The sequence below is a fragment of the Eretmochelys imbricata genome, chromosome 1, assembly GCF_965152235.1.
Source record: "Eretmochelys imbricata isolate rEreImb1 chromosome 1, rEreImb1.hap1, whole genome shotgun sequence".
NCBI lineage: Eukaryota > Metazoa > Chordata > Testudines > Cheloniidae > Eretmochelys > Eretmochelys imbricata.
In genome coordinates, this window is record NC_135572.1 from 268,424,562 (window position 1) to 268,440,539 (window position 15,978).

At 51.3% G+C, this 15,978-nt stretch overlaps 1 protein-coding gene across 1 annotated transcript; it reads right to left on the reverse strand.

Annotated features, from left to right (window-relative positions):
* Positions 1-2,949: 2,949 nt before the first annotated feature.
* Positions 2,950-9,224, reverse strand: CHADL (chondroadherin like). The gene is made up of 4 exons (XM_077807595.1): positions 9,066-9,224; positions 6,474-8,147; positions 4,104-4,270; positions 2,950-3,304 (listed from the first exon to the last, which is right to left on the reverse strand). The coding sequence occupies exons 1-4, from the start codon at positions 9,222-9,224 to the stop codon at positions 3,067-3,069; spliced, it is 2,238 nt and encodes a 745-aa protein (XP_077663721.1). The 3' UTR covers positions 2,950-3,066.
* Between the last annotated feature and the right edge of the window lie 6,754 nt (positions 9,225-15,978).

The following is a 15,978-nucleotide window of genomic DNA, read 5'->3' on the forward strand; positions in this document are numbered from 1 at the left end:
GGGAATGACAAGGCCAGTCCTTTCCTGCCACTCTCTTGCAGTATAATACATCCATATGGTGTAGGCCAGGGGTGGGCAAACTTTTTGGCCTGAGGGCCACATCGTGTTTCGGAAATTGTATGGAGGGCTGCTTAGGGGAGGCTGTGCTGGACTGTGCCCCTGCCCCCTATCCGCCCCCCCCTTGCTTCTCGCCCCCGGAAGGCTCCCACCTGGGACTCCTGCCCCATCCAACCCCCCCGTTCCCTGATGGCCCCCCCAGGACCCCTACCCCATCCACACACACAGCCCCACTCCCTGCCCCCCACCGGTCCCATCCAACCCCCCCTCTCCTTCCTGACTGCCCCCATTCAACACCCCCCCCCCGTTCCCCACCCTCTGACTGCCCTGACCCCATCCACATTCCGTCCCCCTGACCACCAACCCCAAACTCCCCTGCCCTCTATCCAACCCCTCCCGCTCCCTGCCCGCTTACGGCACAGCACAGAGCACCGGTGGCTGGCGGCGCTTCAGCCACACCGCCCAGAGCGTTGCCCCGGTGTAGGGTAGTAAATTGCTCTCCGTAACTGCGACCAGCAGCACAGTCCTACGCGGGGCCGTTTAATACACGACGCGCTGAGGCTGCGGGGGAGGGGGAACAGCCTCCCGGGCCAGGAGCTCAGGGGCCGGATGTGGCCCGCGGGCCGTAGTTTGCCCGCCTCTGGTGTAGGCTCTTAGCATTCTGTTGCTGTAAGCGAACTAGAGAATGAGCGCACGCACACACAGCCTCAAGTCCCTTACACAAACAGATGTGAAACGCTTTTGCTGTCCTGAGCAGCCCTCTGCCTCTTCCCTGTCTGGGGGAGTAGCCCTGTGATTCTTGCATGGCAAAAGGCAAATTGAGATAGCTAAGGAAGGGAATGTCTACATTACCCACTGGATCAACGGGCAGTGATGGATCCAGCGAGGGTCGATTTATCGCGTCTAGTCTAGACGCAATAAATCAACTGCCGCGCGCTCTCCGGTCGACTCCGGTTCTCCACCAGAACGAGGAGCGCAAGCGGAGTCGATGGGGGAGCGTCAACGGTCAATTTACTGCAGTGAAGACACCACGGTAAGTAGATCTAAGTACGTCGACTTCAGCTACATTATTCACGTAGCTGAAGTGGCGTAACTTAAATCGATTCCTCCCGTCCCCCCCCCAGCGTAGACCAGGCCGAAGTTTAGGTCCCTGCAGAATTCCTTGTAACTGATCAACACTTTCTCCAGTTCCCTAGAACATTTCAGTCTGCACGAACAAAGTCTAGAGGTCAAATTCTCAGCCGGTGTAAATCAGCATAACTCAAGGCCAGCTACACCAATATAAACCAGCCAAAGGTCTGGCCCTAGGTGTTGAAACGATACATGAAACTTGGGGATAAGTTTGCTATTGCAAAGGATTGTGGGTAACTGACACCCCCCATACACACAGGAAACTAGATGGCACCAATCCTTAAAAGTCTTTCACTGCCTTTAAGTGTGTTTTGAAATGGGAGGGGGCAGAAGGGGAGGCGCTGAATATATCCAACTGCTGCCTGCATTGGAAAGGATCAGTGATACCTATATTATGGATAAATGTACCTTCTCCAATAACGTGTAGCTAGTCACATTGGCTACAGAAAGAAGAGGAGGACTTGTGGCACCTTAGAGACTAACCAACTGATTTGAGCATAAGCTTTTGTGAGCTACAACTCACTTCATCCGATGAAGCTCATGAAAGCTTATGCTCCAATCAATTGGTTAGTCTCTAAGGTGCCACAAGTCCTCCTTTTCTTTTTGCGAATACAGACTAACACGGCTGCTACTCTGAAAATTGGCTACAGAGCCTTTCTTCCTGAAGGGGCAGCAGAGAGCATTGCCACCTCGCTCAATGTAGACCAGGCACCAGCTAGTGTGCTGTGAGGGGGACCTATGCGCTGCAGTGTGGCTTCCTCTTTTCTGGAGAAAGGGGAGATTCTGCAGCCCCTTCATGTGAAATAAAATAGGGGCTTTTCTGAACAAAAATAAATAATACACTCAGTACAGTAGCCCCCTGTGCTGTTTATTTTGAGGTTTAGATTCATAAATGTTCTATTTGCTGCCGATGTTTGTATTAAGGACGCAGACCTGCAGGGTAGCAGTGTGAGGGGGAGATCTGGGGACTTGGGCGGGGAGACAGTTGGAGCTGTTGACACGAGGGAAGGTGCAGGGGGCGGTCGGGGATTTGCTGGACTTTTCTTCTGAAACCTTCAGTAGTGGAACAGCTAGCAATGTTGGCATTTCAACAGTCATCTCAAGGTTTGAGACCTGACTCTCCACTGAGATCAATGGGGTGTGTTTTACCCCCCAAAGCTATTGTTCCAGGGTTTCTGCAGACTCACAAAGTCAATACTGCATGTGTTACGCTTGGTTTGTGTTTCCAGTATTACCTGCTCAACGAGGCGGGCTAGAAGTGTATTGGTTTTGACTGAAAGCTCCAATTCTGCAGCAAGGGCTGGCCACTGAATCAGAGATGACATGGAACCCTGTCTTTGGACAGCCGATTGTTCCCCCACCACTAAAAATCAGCCACCTCTGGGGTGAAACATAATGCACAGCAGCACTATGCGGCGCTTTAGGGCAGGAAGAGAACAATAACACGTTCTACTGAAACTGCAAGAGGAACTTAGGGAGGCAAAACGGAACTGTTCAAGCTACAATTTGGCACAGAAGCGGGGGGGGCGGGAGGGGATGCTCCCTCATGAAAAGCATCATAGGATTGTCAGAAGGAACTCCCACATCTGCCTTTTCCTCTCAATGCGATTTCCTCTTTGAATTCCCTCCCCCTGCAACACACACTACACACATACATCCCTTCCAGCCCCCATCCCGCCAGAACCCCGGAGCTCAGTCTCCCATAGCTGCGGTCAGGTTTGCTCCTTTCTGCTGTGCAATGGAAATCTCACTGCAACGTGGATAAAAGCCCGTTAAAGCTTCTCTCTCATGAAGCTGCGTCCTACTAGCTGGTGAAGTGCCTCCACAGCCACACACTGCTGATAGACACTTTAGCCACTGCAGTGTGGCCGCTCCTTCTCATGCTTTGCTCTTCTTGGCGCCTCTGGCTTGGGCTTTTCCTGACCTCTTTTCCTTGCTGGGACTTCTTTCTGCTTTGATTTTGGCCTTGACTTTGTCTGGATGGGCCCTTCTGGCTTTCGCCATACCCCAGCCTGGGCAGCTTTTGAAGACAGCAGAAAGCTTGATCTTCTGCCCGCGGACTTCTGCAGGGGACCCACAGGTGGCTCCCGCACGCAGGTTCAGTTTATCAATCCATCTGAAAACGGGGCAAGAGACAGAGGGAGGAGATGAGAAAAACTCCAGGTGGACTTAGCAAATTACGGGCACAAATGGCTGCACTGACAAACCAGGGCATTTGCTCTCTGTTAACAAGTTCAAAGGGAGTTTGGGGTGGGCTTGACTGCCCTGGAGAGTGACGCCCTCTGAGTTCCCCTGGAACAGGGACAGCTCAGGCAGGGCACTTCAGTCTCCCCACATGTGCAAACAGTTTGGAAAGTTTTAACACCCCAAAAAGGCAGTTGTGTAGAGTAAGAATCGCAGCTGCAGTCACCCCAGCCAGGACATATTTCAGGGGTTCTGAACCTCACACTTCAGGGTATAAGGTGAGCAGCAACTGAGGTCGTGAAGAAATACATGCCAGGCTACAGCCCAATGAGGCGCATTATGTGCCGTTTACACCTCACTTGGAAGCATCAAGCGTTGGGAATTGGGTGAGACAGGCAACCAGAGGACCTATGGTCTTTTCTGATCTGCCAGTTCCTTTGCTTTTCCTCTTTGCCCTCATTTGCCCATATGCCTCAGTAATACTGTGGAGTGCTCCCCTCTAGGCAGGAGGGCCCAGATCCTCAATGGTATTTAGGCACCTAAGTCCCATGGATTTCAATGTTCCCATGGATTAGCATCCCTGCTAAGACTGGCAGCAAGGTTGCAAATTGGTGCCTGTTGCAATGATATTTTCAGTGGCGTGAACATCTCCCTGGCAGGAACTGAGTAGAGATCCACACCCTCCTATCAGTCAGACCCAGCCAGGCTGCTGGACCTAAGCAGTGACTCACCTGCGCAGTGGGAGGAGCTGGCAGTCGCAGTGGAACGGGATGTCTCTCAGGTTGATGACCTCCAGCCCTGTGAAGCTGCACAAGTCAGGCACGTTATGCATGTTGTTGTTGTCCAGGTACAGACTCTTCATCCTGGGACCCAGTCCAGCAAAGGCCCTTGAGGAAAGCTGCAAATGATGAGATGGGGCTGATGAGTCAAAGGAAAACAGCCCGTGGATGATTTTAATAGGCAGTTAAATATCTGCATGCACTTTCTGATTGTGTGTGTTTGTGTGTGTTAAATAGCTCTCATTGGTTCGTGTCTCTACTGTGAATGGGGCTTGTGTTACTGTCACTTTGTATCAATACTTCCCAACAGGCAGTTCAGTTTGATGACATAATTTGTGACAAAGGAAGAGCAGGAGCTCATTGTGAGAGAAGCAGATACTTTCAAAGTTACTGTGAAAAGTGAGTTCTCTGTCTTTATTGGTTAATGTAATTGTGGTACTGAATATTTAGTGCTAAATATTAATTCCCTTAAATAGCTCTGAAAGCCTTTACCTCCTTCACATATTGAAATGTTGCACTTTGTGTCTCTTAAGTAACCTGCATCAGACTCAAGTTGGCAGTGTCCTATCTAATTTTACATTATTTTCTGGACTGTAAACTCTTTGGAGCAGGGAATTTCACCTGTTCTGTGTTTGAAAGTACAAATAACATTTGTACGGTGTTATATAAATATGTGCAATTTTTAATAGCTATATTTAACATCCTTTTCTATTTGATATTTTGTTCTTTTTGGCAACTGGATGTGTTACGCTTAGTATAGCTTTTCACCTTGACTCAGGTGTTCCTTTAATTAATGGCAAGACACTGAACTGAGCAGATTGTAGGGGCTTTTTCAGCCCCTGGTTAGCTGATTTTCATCTTATTTTTTATCTCAGTTTAAACAGGCCCCAGTCCAACAAAGCATGTAAGCATGTGCTTAACTTTAAGCATATGAGCAGTGCCATTTTCAAGGCTGCTACTCGTGTTTAAGTGCTTAGTTGGGTCAGAGCCGTAGAATACATGCTTTCTACTTGCAAGACTTTGTGGATCCAATTCCCCATTTTAATTTAATCCCTGTGGCAGAGATTGTCAGCCTCTGTGACAATCACAAAGGGAAAAGCCCACTCCACTTTCCCACCTCTGGTTTTCAGGTTTGGTTCAGTCTCTCGTGCTCAGGATGGTCTCTAGATTCCAGGAGCACCTCAGTGACCACCATTCCTGCAGCACTTCCTTTGAGAGGCTGTGAAAACCAGCACTGAGGATTCTGGGGTCATGCATGAAGTGGGATTCGGTACAAGTAGCTGAACAAGGGTGTCATGCTATGGAAAACTAATGAGACCCCTTTACTTTACATAACCAGTTTCGGTTTCATTTTGGGGACCCCAGAATATACCCAAATTTCCATTGAAAGGGAAAGAAGAATTTGGCAGGGATGTGTTCCACTTTCTTCTCTACAAGCAAGAGAAACTCTGGGCTCTGCGCTGGCCTCGTTCTGGGTTTTGTGCGTAAAACCGATCAGGATGGTTGAATGGCCAGGCAATCTCCCTGGACCCAAGTCTGGTGCTCTCCTTCCCCAGGGCTGGGAGTTGCTGTGAAAGCAATGTGGGAGGCCCCGGATGCAGCCTTGTTGAGCCTGAAAGGAGCCTTGGCTGGCAGGAGGATGGTGGCAATTTGGGGTGCTTGAGAGGAGAGAGAAACAGGTGAGTAGCAGATAAGAATCCCTCAGAATCGCTCTTCACAGGACAAGAAGAAATATTGACAAATTGGAGGAGAGAGAAATATCAATTATTAGGACCCTGGGGGGAGGAGCTTAGGGCAGGATCTACAGCCCATTGAAAGAAACAGGAATCTTTCTATTAACTATCAATTTCTATTGGCTTTGGATCAAACCCTTAATGAGGACAGATTAAAGAAACAAAGAGCCTGTAACCTGGCTGGGCAATGATGTGGGGGAGATCTGGCACCTGTGAAAGGTGCAATTGCCAAGGAGGGGGAGAGAGGGACTGTTTAGGGCAGGCTGAGGGAGCATAATCACTAGGAGTAACAGGATGAAACTGAACAAAGGTGCAATTCAGGCTAAATATCGGGAAGCTTTTCTTCCAAGAGAGGTCTGAGGCTGAGCAATAGTCTCCCAAGGGAAGTGGTGCAAGCCCCAGTGTTGGGGCCATTGCCTTGGGTTGGAAACCCCTTCATTTGGTCCAGACGAAACACTGGAACATGCTGCAGGGAAGCGCCCTGCAGTGGGAGCAGGGAGGAGAGGTGACTGAACAGTAACTTGTATAGTAGGATTCAGCTTTAGCAGGCTGGGGCACTCGCCCATCTCCCTCCTTCCCTCCCTCTCACCTGTTCTAGCCCCATATTATCCAGATACAGGTGCAGGAGGGACCTGGCTACTGGGAGGAAGGCTCCATCCCCAATATACTGGATGGGATTCTTGGACAGCTTCAGCTCAGTAAGGACAGGCAAACCCCGGAGGGACCCGGTGGGCACTTCCAGCAAAAGGTTCTCATCCAGGTGCAGCTTCTCTAGCATCTTGGCGGGGCTCAGGGCCCTGGGGGACACACGAGTGATGCGGTTCCCACTCAGGTAGACCCAACGTAGCTGCTCTGCCCCAGCCAGGTCATCGTCTGACAGCTGGCTGATGGAGTTATGCTGCAAATGGAGGGAGAAGAGGTTGGGCAGGTGGCTGAAGGCCCCGGTGGGCATCTGAGTGAACCTGTTGCGGTCCAGGTACAAGTAGCTGAGCTGGGGGGCCCCATCAAAGGCAGCAGCATCTATGGCAGCGATGTTGTTGTTAGATAGGTAGAGGTAGACCAGCTTCTTTAAGCCCTGGAAGGCACCCAGCTGCAGCTCTGTGATTTTGCAGTTTTGCAGGTGGAGTGAGACCAGCTCCTTCAAGCCAGGGAAGGATCCCTTGGGTATGGAGCGGAACTCATTTTGGCGCAGGTCCAGGAGCTGGGTGTTGCCAGGGAACCCCTTGGGGATTTTCCGGAGGCCTCTGTTCTCGCAGTTGCTGTGTTGGAAATCAGGGGAGCAGGCGCAGACTTTTGGACACCTCGTCTTAGCATCTCCCTCTGTCTCCCTCCTGCGGGTGGCTGGGCTGGGGAGCTGCTCCTTGTCCGGGGCATGGCCCCCACATTTCATATCAATGGACCTCAGCAACTCCAGCTGCTCACCCCTGAAGGCACCAGGACCTGCACATGGCACATCAGCCTGGACCCTCGCTTTCTCCATCCACTCTTTGAAGGGCCGCATGTAGCAAGTGCAAACTACGGGGTTCCCTGTTAAGTTGATTTTCTTCAGGTGGGCGGCTTCTGTCAGCGGCTGCAGCACCTGCAGCTGGTTGTTGTGGAGGTCGACTGTGTGCAGCAGGGGGCTCTTCACAAAGGCTTTGTGTGAGACATCCTGCAGGGCCATGTTGTCCAAGAACAGCTGCTTCAGTGAAGCCATCTCAATGGCCTCCTCGCCGATGTAGGTGACAGGGTTGTGTCCCAGGTCCAGCCGTGTGGTATCTGACAGCCTTGACAGGGCCTCTGTGGGCAGGGACTGCAGTTCGTTGTGGTCCAGGCTCAACCTCCTCAGGGTAGGCAACCCAGCAAAGGCCTCCGTGGCTATGACATGAAGTGCATTATGGGACAGGCGGAGCCACTTGATCAGCTGCAGACCCTGGAAGACCATATCTGGCAGGTAGACCAGGAAGTTCTCGCCAAGGTTGAGGAAGTTGAGGAAGCCCAGTTGGCTGAAAGCCCCTGGCTTTATCTCTTCTATGCGGTTCTTCTCCAGGATGAGCTGCTGAAGAGAAGATAGCCCATCCAGGGACTCCTGGTAGATGAAGGCTATACTGTTGGAAGCCAGGTTGAGGTAGATCAGTCGTCCTAGTCCCCTGAAAGCTCCTTCCTCAATACTCTCCACATGGCATCGCTGCAGGTTTAAGTGGGTGAGGTATGGGATAGGGAGGAAAGCTCCTCCAGGGATGACTTTTATGTTGTTGCCCCAGAGATCCAGTTTTTGGGTGACCTGTTGATTACACAAGCATCAGTTACTGAAGATGGAATCCACAACCTCTCCTACCCTTCTGCAGCAGAGTGACTGGCTGTCCCTGTCCTCCCTGCAGTCGTTATCGCTGTGATCTGGCCAGATCTCACAAGCAGGCTTATGCCTGGTCAGTACTTAGAAGAGACACTCCCCAGAGGACCTCCAGTCTGCTGCAGAAAGCTGTGTTGGGGTCTCAGTAGTGACCGTCTGTCGTGCTGACCCAGGCTTCCTGCAGCGCGGCAATCGCTAGCATCCTGCGTGAGCCTTAATTCAGTACGGACTCAGAGGGGAAAGTGCCTCCTACCCCAGCACTACCTTCCTGCAGCCATCTGGGTTTCCCTTCTTTCCTTATTTCACCATCTGACTCTGCTTTAGCTTTTAAGGCCTGTAACAATCACCTCCTCGTAGGGACCTGACTGTGTATTGCCCAGAAAATATTGTAACTTTTTTTTGTCTTGATCAGATGAGTTATTTTTATGCTGTTATTCGGTAGAAGAGCTGACCCTGGGCAGACCAGCTCATCTTGCAAACTGCCCTGCAGGTGGCTCGACCCCCACCCCACCCCCTTCAGATTTTCACAGCAATGGCACTGAACGGCTGCGAGGTTACTGCACAGATCTTTTGGGAACCCAGATATCTGCACGAAGTGAACTACACTGGCCTGCGTCTTGTTCCGCCTCCTCTCCCCTGTCCTGCAGCGGCCTGTGTGGCTCCGTGCTGTGCCGGGAGAGAGAGGCTCAGGCTGGCTGCCCCGATGCCCCGGGGGTGAGGAGCGTTGCGACGGGCCGCGACGGTGGTGGCAGCGGCGGCAAGTGTGGGGGTGGGGGGGGCAGTATAAGGGCACTTCGTGCTGTGTTTGCCTCTCTCTCCTCCCTGCCCTCGCTGTGCCCAGTGACTGACCTGTGGGATGGTGATGGGCACCTCTGTCAGGTTCTTGTTCAGGCACGTGACGTGGTGTTTTATGTTATCGCAGATGCAGATCCGTGGGCAGCGCTCGGCAGCCACTCTCCTGGCTTGGAAGAGAGCTGACGCCAGGAGGAGGCCCAGGGAACCCCACATCCTGGAAAGCAGCTACAGGTGAGAGAGAGAAAGGGAAGAGGCACCCCAATCAGACAGAGACGTGCATTCCCACAGTGCTTCTCATCCCCATGGACCCTAAATGCTCCGCAGGCTGCGTCCCTTGGGATTGAGGGGGATTGTGGCAGCTGTTTCACGGTGCATTGCAATGCTACAGCCCCTTTGAGAGACAGGGAAGGGGACAGTGTGACGAAGGGAAAGTGCAGCGGGAAGTTTAGATTACTTAGGTATGAATCTAGTTTTAAGCACGTGAGTTGTCCCATTGAACTCAATGGGAGTTGGATTAATTCTCTTTCCATTCTTGAACTCAAGGGGTTGGGGCTACTACTCACATGCTTAAAGCTAAACACATGCTTACGTGCTTCACTGGATCAGGGCTTTAGAGGGCAGAGCAACATCAGCTAAATCACCAGTACCTCCTCCTGCAACACTTGGACTTTCCTTGGAGGTTTCCTTTCCAAGGACGGACCAGGTCCAACCTGCTTCAGTTTGTGAGATCAGATATAATCTCACTCCAAGGCAGAGTGGCTAAAGGACAACACCGGTGCTGCCAGAAAAGGAGCGGAGAGCATTCTGCAGACACAAGAGCATGTGCTAATGGGAATGTGACAACACGCATTACTGTTGCCAGATATCCCAAGAGAAGGAGGGTACTGTAGGACGCTGCGGTAACTCATCGCCATTCTGAGCGAATCACGCTATCAATAGCACTGTTCCAGTGCATCCTTGCTTGTACCGCAACTTCCAGTTGGTAGCTGAGTGCTTTACAAATGCTAATTAGCTTAGCCTCACACCACCCCTGGTAGGCGGATCTGTAATGTCTCCTCATTTTACAGAGGGGTAACATCATCATCATCATCATCATTATTTATTTTTTTTATTTGCAAGTGCCCCAAAGGTGCAAGGTACTTCCCCATAACAAGTAAAAGGCATGATCCCTGCTCCAGCGAGTTTGACATCTGTATTGGAGAGGACACACCAAGGGAGGGATCAGAAGAAGGCAACAACGGGAGGTGAACATGTCAGGAGGACAAGGTTTTCCATAATAAGATCAGGTGGTTTGGAAGTGAGGTCTGGACCCATCTGGATGGCTCATCCAAGTTGATTCTGTGTTTGGATTGTTACTTCCACCTTGTTTCCCCATAGACTTTCTGGCAGAGGTGGGTTCTTAGGAAAGGCTTGGATGAGGTGAAAGGAGGTGAGCTTGGCGACTGTGTCGTGAGGGGTGCCCCAGTCATAAGGGTCAGCGGGGAAGAAGTAATGGGGATGGAGGTGTTTGTGAGAGGCTGGCCGCACTGGCAAAGCAGGTTGGATGTGGAGGTGGGAAATGCGGGAGGAGACCATGTCTGAGAGGCCGGGCTTAGGAGCAAAGACAAGAAGTTTGTATTTGATGTTCAGGGTGGTGGGAAGCCAGTGAAGTGACTCAGTGGGAGGTGATGTGGTTGGAGCAATTAGCGAGAGAGAGGTGGTTTTGGCAGCAGCATTTTCAGATGGATCAGAAGTGGTCACGGTTGATTGACCGAAGAGGGCTGAGGACAAGTGACTTGATCCTCAGGGCAGAAAGGAAAGTGCTGTGTATTTGAAATATTGTGATGGAATGAGTGACAGGAATAAGAAATGGCCCGGATATTTGGGGAGAAGGAGAGACAGGAGCCACAGATGTCATCCAGGTTATGGGCCAGGATGATGCAAGAGATGGTGGTCGGGTCAGCTGTAACCTGGAACAAAGTCAGTGAAGATGTTTGGCAGGGGAGACTGTAAGCTTGTTTTGGGCCATGCTGAACTTGAATTGACCGTGAACTGCCCAAGAGGAGCTGTTGGAGAGTCAATGAGAGAGCGGTCCAGAGCAGAAAACTATATCTGAAAGTCATCAGCACACAGGTGACAGCTAAACCTCTGCAAACAGATGAGGTCACCCAGTGATGGGATAGAGAGGGCGAAGAGGAGAGGACCCAAGATGAAGCGCTAGGGAACATCCATAGAGAAGTGGGAAAGGAGGGGGGAAGAGCCACCAGAGATGCAGAAGGAGAACCAAGCGAGGTGAGAGTCACAGGTCGACGGCAGCAGAAAGGTCAAGGAAGATGAGGTTGGAGGATAGGCTTGAGATAAAGCCAGGAAGAAGCCACTAGAGACGTTGGAGAGATGAGAAGTAAGGCCTGGAAAGGTTTAAATGACTCTCCTGAGGTCACAGAGTCAGTGGCAGAGCAGCCCGACGACCCAGGGGCCTCACTCCCGGCCCTGAGCCTGCCCAGAGCCCTGTCCATCCTGCTGGGGGTAACGCAGGACAGGAAGAAGCCAAGGCTTCATGAGGCAGTGAATCCGCTCTGAGTGCTGGAGACGTGGCACGCCCTGGGCCGAGGCCTTCGAGCTGCTGTTTTAGCGAATTAGTGTAAGCTAAGAATGTGGCTAGAAGCAAAATGGGCAGCGTTAGCAAAGGCTCTTTGAATGGTCAGTGGAGTGGCAAAAATGTATGTGGGAGAGTCTAGAGCTGGGGGAGGGGGTGGGGGGAATCTCACGGGCGAGAATAGCAAATATCAGCGTTCACAGCTCCGTCTGCAGCAGGGCTCCCACCATTGCAAACCCCAGTGGAGCTGAGCTGAGCGTAGACCAGGCCCACGCTGGTGAGTCTCCTGAACCAGGGTCAGTGCCAGCTTTCCATCCACTGTTATGTTAATGCACTTCCCTTCTGCCCTTCTGTGTCAATCCTGTGCCCCTACAAACAGCTGCTGAGCCTGTCCTCCAGCACGCCTGGCTATTCCACACCTGGGGATCCCACTCTGCTGACGTGCCTCACTCCTGGCCTGCAGCGTCGCCTGCCCTGGGCCCCACATGGCACTGCCCCTCCTGCAACAGCCCCAGCTATCCCAGCCCTGGGCCCCACAAAGCCCTGCTGGCTCACCTCAGCGCTGAGCAGCAGCACCCATCCCAGACTCCACTCACACACACAGGGAGTGCGATCCTCGTTTGGTGCACCCCTGGCGTATCCCAGTCCTGGGCCCTGCCAATACAGCTCAGTCCTGACCTGCAGCCTTCCTGGTCACTGAATGCTCACGTCTCTCCTGAGCAGGGAGCGCTCAGCATGCTGCTTGTGCAGTGTGGACAAACCCCCAGGACCAGGAGCTGCATTAAGGTCCTTGAAATCATTTGGGCTTAATATGTGAAAGTGCGCTGCTGTCACAGCAGTGAGAGGCTGCAACCCAGCCTCGTCTTCCCCCTGCCCAAGCCCCCAACAACTTACCCAGCTGCTTCCTCCTGTTTGCACAAGGCAGATCCTTCCCCAGGAAAGCAGGGCTAGGGTGACGCAAAACCGAGGAAAGTGAAGATGGGAATGGCAAAGAAGAAGGGACTGAAATCCTTTCACCCAGCAGCTACCAGAGTCCTGTGAATTCTCCTGGTGGGAGTGAGTGGGTGTGGTTTACTTTACTCACAGAAATGAGAGCTGAATGGAGTGTTGTGTTGCTTTCCTAGCCCGGCTTATGCTCACACAGAGCTGCGGGGGGGAGGAACGGTGGGGGGGAAGAAGCAAAACTAAAGTGAAGCGCAGCCTTCGGGAGAGCAGCAACTAAGCAGATGCATCCCTCTGTACTTACTGGGAAAGCCTTTGGTAGAGGAAGGGCTGTGGAATTTAAACCCCTTGTCTTGAATGGTTTCAGAGTAGCAACCGTGTTAGTCTGTATTCGCAAAAAGAAAAGGAGTACTTGTGGCACCTTAGAGACTAACCAATTTATTTGAGCATAAGCTCAACATCCGACGAAGTGAGCTGTAGCTCACGAAAGCTTATGCTCAAATAAATTGGTTAGTCTCTAAGGTGCCACAAGTACTCCTTTTCTTCTTGTCTTGAATGTCACCATGCCACTAAAAGTAAAATCTGTGTTAGAGCTAGACTGACTCCCTTCCCCCATTCCCCTCCTCACCCCTCTCTGTGTATACGTGTGTGCGGACAAACGATACCTAATCTAAAATATAGACATTATATGAAAATAAATAAAAACCCACTGCTCACTAATCCAGCATGAGGGTTCACCTCTGAAATGCACATCGATTAAATTTTAGCAGCTTCCATTATAACTAACTAACTTAGCCAGTTTGTGCACATGTATATGTTTGTATTACTATAGACTTAATGCTTTCTTATGTATATAATGCTTTCTTTTAAGTCTATAGTAATACAAATTACTAGTATGTGCTGAGTGACAGTGGCTGTAGGAAACAGGTTTCTGAATGTCCCGACTGTTGTGCATTTAAAATCTAACCCTAATGCTGAGTTCATTTATTTTATTAAAGGAAGTGTTTGTGTCTGTGTGTGTGTGTGGTGTTTTTGCTTTGCAGAGAGAGTTGGGAGGATGGATGGGTAGTTTTGCACCACTACTTTCTTTCACGACGGGAGTTTCAGCTTCTCTGACATGTGATGGTGTCGTCTATGGAATCTGTGCGAGGACCCTCTGCCTAGTGAGAGCTTAGGAACATAACTCTGCCATCTTTTTTTTGTTTCTTTCTTTTAGATCTTCCAGGGCCCTGATCCAGTGACTTGATGCGAAACTGATATTCTCTGATTCCAGTGGAAGTTGCTTGTTCTCTGCACTTCTCGGGAACAGGCCATTACTTTGCAGAGTTTTAGCTGTCACCCATTGTGCTGCTCAGACTCCTGCCAGTCAGGTACAATGCCCTGGATTATTCAGTTGGTGGAGAATTTGCATTTAAGCCTTTTTCAGAAAAATGTTGAAATGTAATTTTCATAAAGTAAAATGCTGATTTCTCACTAGCAAATGTCTAGGCTGTTTAAGTCCTTGATCCTCCTTAATGGATGCATTAGCATGTACCCCTGTGCCGTTATGGTGTCACATTGACGTCAGTGGGATTCTGTGTGGGTGCAGGAGTCCACAGAGTCAATGGAATCCCACATTGAGAGGCAGGGCTAGTGCATCTATTTGCAGGATCAGGGGTCCACTTCTGGTGCCACACCCTAGTCTGTCTGAATGAACGTCAGCACTGGGTCTTCTGGACCGGACTCTGGTTCCTAGGCTTGTGTGAGTGAGGACTTGCTGGAGGGGAGATGCTTCAACTCTCCGGGTAGGCGCCTTGCTCAATGCGCCCCATGAGTTTTGTAAGGAGAGTGAGGATGGCAAACATGTAGCTGTGGTCACCTGAAAGGGGGGCTGTCTTCCTATCAGGAGCGCAAAGTACTGCTCTGTGGGGATCATTAAAACATTCAGGTGACCGCAGCGTGCAGAGCCAGATGTTGTGATCATCGGCTAGACAACATCTGCAATAGAACTCTCGGCTCCGGAAGCGCAGACCTCTCTGCCTGCAGATCAGAAGGCGGCCATACCACTATCTCAGGGCCTGAAACTGCTCCCATCTGGGCCCAGTGAGGGCAGGGCTGGGCTCTTGGTCACGAGCTGGACCAGCTAGTGGGCCCCATTGTTGCACGTCTTCCTCACCTGGGTGGTCCCACTGACTCCGATGTGGCTGTTTGTGTAAGAGCTGCAGGAGCAGGCTCAATGTTTAGTGCCTGATTGTCCCGGAGATTTGGACTATGCACGTTGTATTGTTATTGTAGGGTTGCTCAGATCTTGGATCACACTGGTTTGCAGCTGGGTACAGAGTTTTAATTGTCTTGCTGGGCCAGACTCCATCTGAGAGATCCTCGGGAAAGGATTGTCCTTGAACCAGTGTGCGGAATGGCTGAGCTAAAACTCTGCTCCTGTTTGAATTGAACAACAAAAAGCCGCGTTGCAGAGGGACAGGGGCAGAGACTGCCCTGGATACGTTCAGCAGCAAACGCTGGGCAGCGGGACACAGGAAAGAGAAACACAGGAAACTTGTTTTTAATGTAAATGTTATGTGTGCTGGGGAGAGGAGGGTGGAATTTTCCACTGTGCAGTGGAGTCTCTCCTTCCTGTGCACACAGCGGGGAGTGGGGTGAAGGGAGGAGGATTTCTGTGCAGGGAGGAGACACACAAGACTGTGGCCTTTTCTGTCCTCCTTGCAGACCTCAGCCTTGGAGGGCCTGCCCCTCCTTGCTCTCCCAATGACACTGGCTTCTTTGTGTGGGTTGGGTGGCTGCAGGAGCCAGCCGATGCTGTTGCTACTGCTCTTTGATCCAAGCAAAATGGGAGCAGCTTGTACTAAACATTAGGCCTGTGTCCTTCTAAGCGACACATGCCTCAGCCTACCTGCCCCTGTGACCTCTGCCCTACGGGAGTAGCCCTCACTTGGCAAGCCCTTTGGCTTCGCTAGGACTCCTTGTGTGAATGAGGCTGTTGCAGGATCAGACCCTTTGTTTTGAAAAGGAAAGGTGGCCAGCTTAAAGCTGGATTAAGCCCTCCTTTGAGAGTGGGGGGGGGGGGCAGGGATGCCTTGCGATTGCTCAGCAGCTTAAAACCAGCTTTTGCAGGGGGACAGAATGACCGTTTAGGTCTCCAGTTCTGAGCCAGCCACAGGTCAGTAGAGCCTCAAACTTGCTGCTTTCCTGTGGCAGTTCAAGGGCCCTTGTGTGTGGAGGGCTCAGGTTAATTTCTAGTAGGACAGGGGTCAAATCGGGCTGTCACCTTTTTGAAAGTTTGCTTCAGGACAATTCCATGATACAGACCGTATTAAGGGACCCAGAGGCTGCCTGTTCTCCAGCCCCCCTCACCACAACCGCCTAGAGACACCAGATTCCACAAGATGGGAATCCAAGTAATTTCCTGCCTGAATTATTGCAGATGCTGACTCCAGCACAGTCGTCTCATCT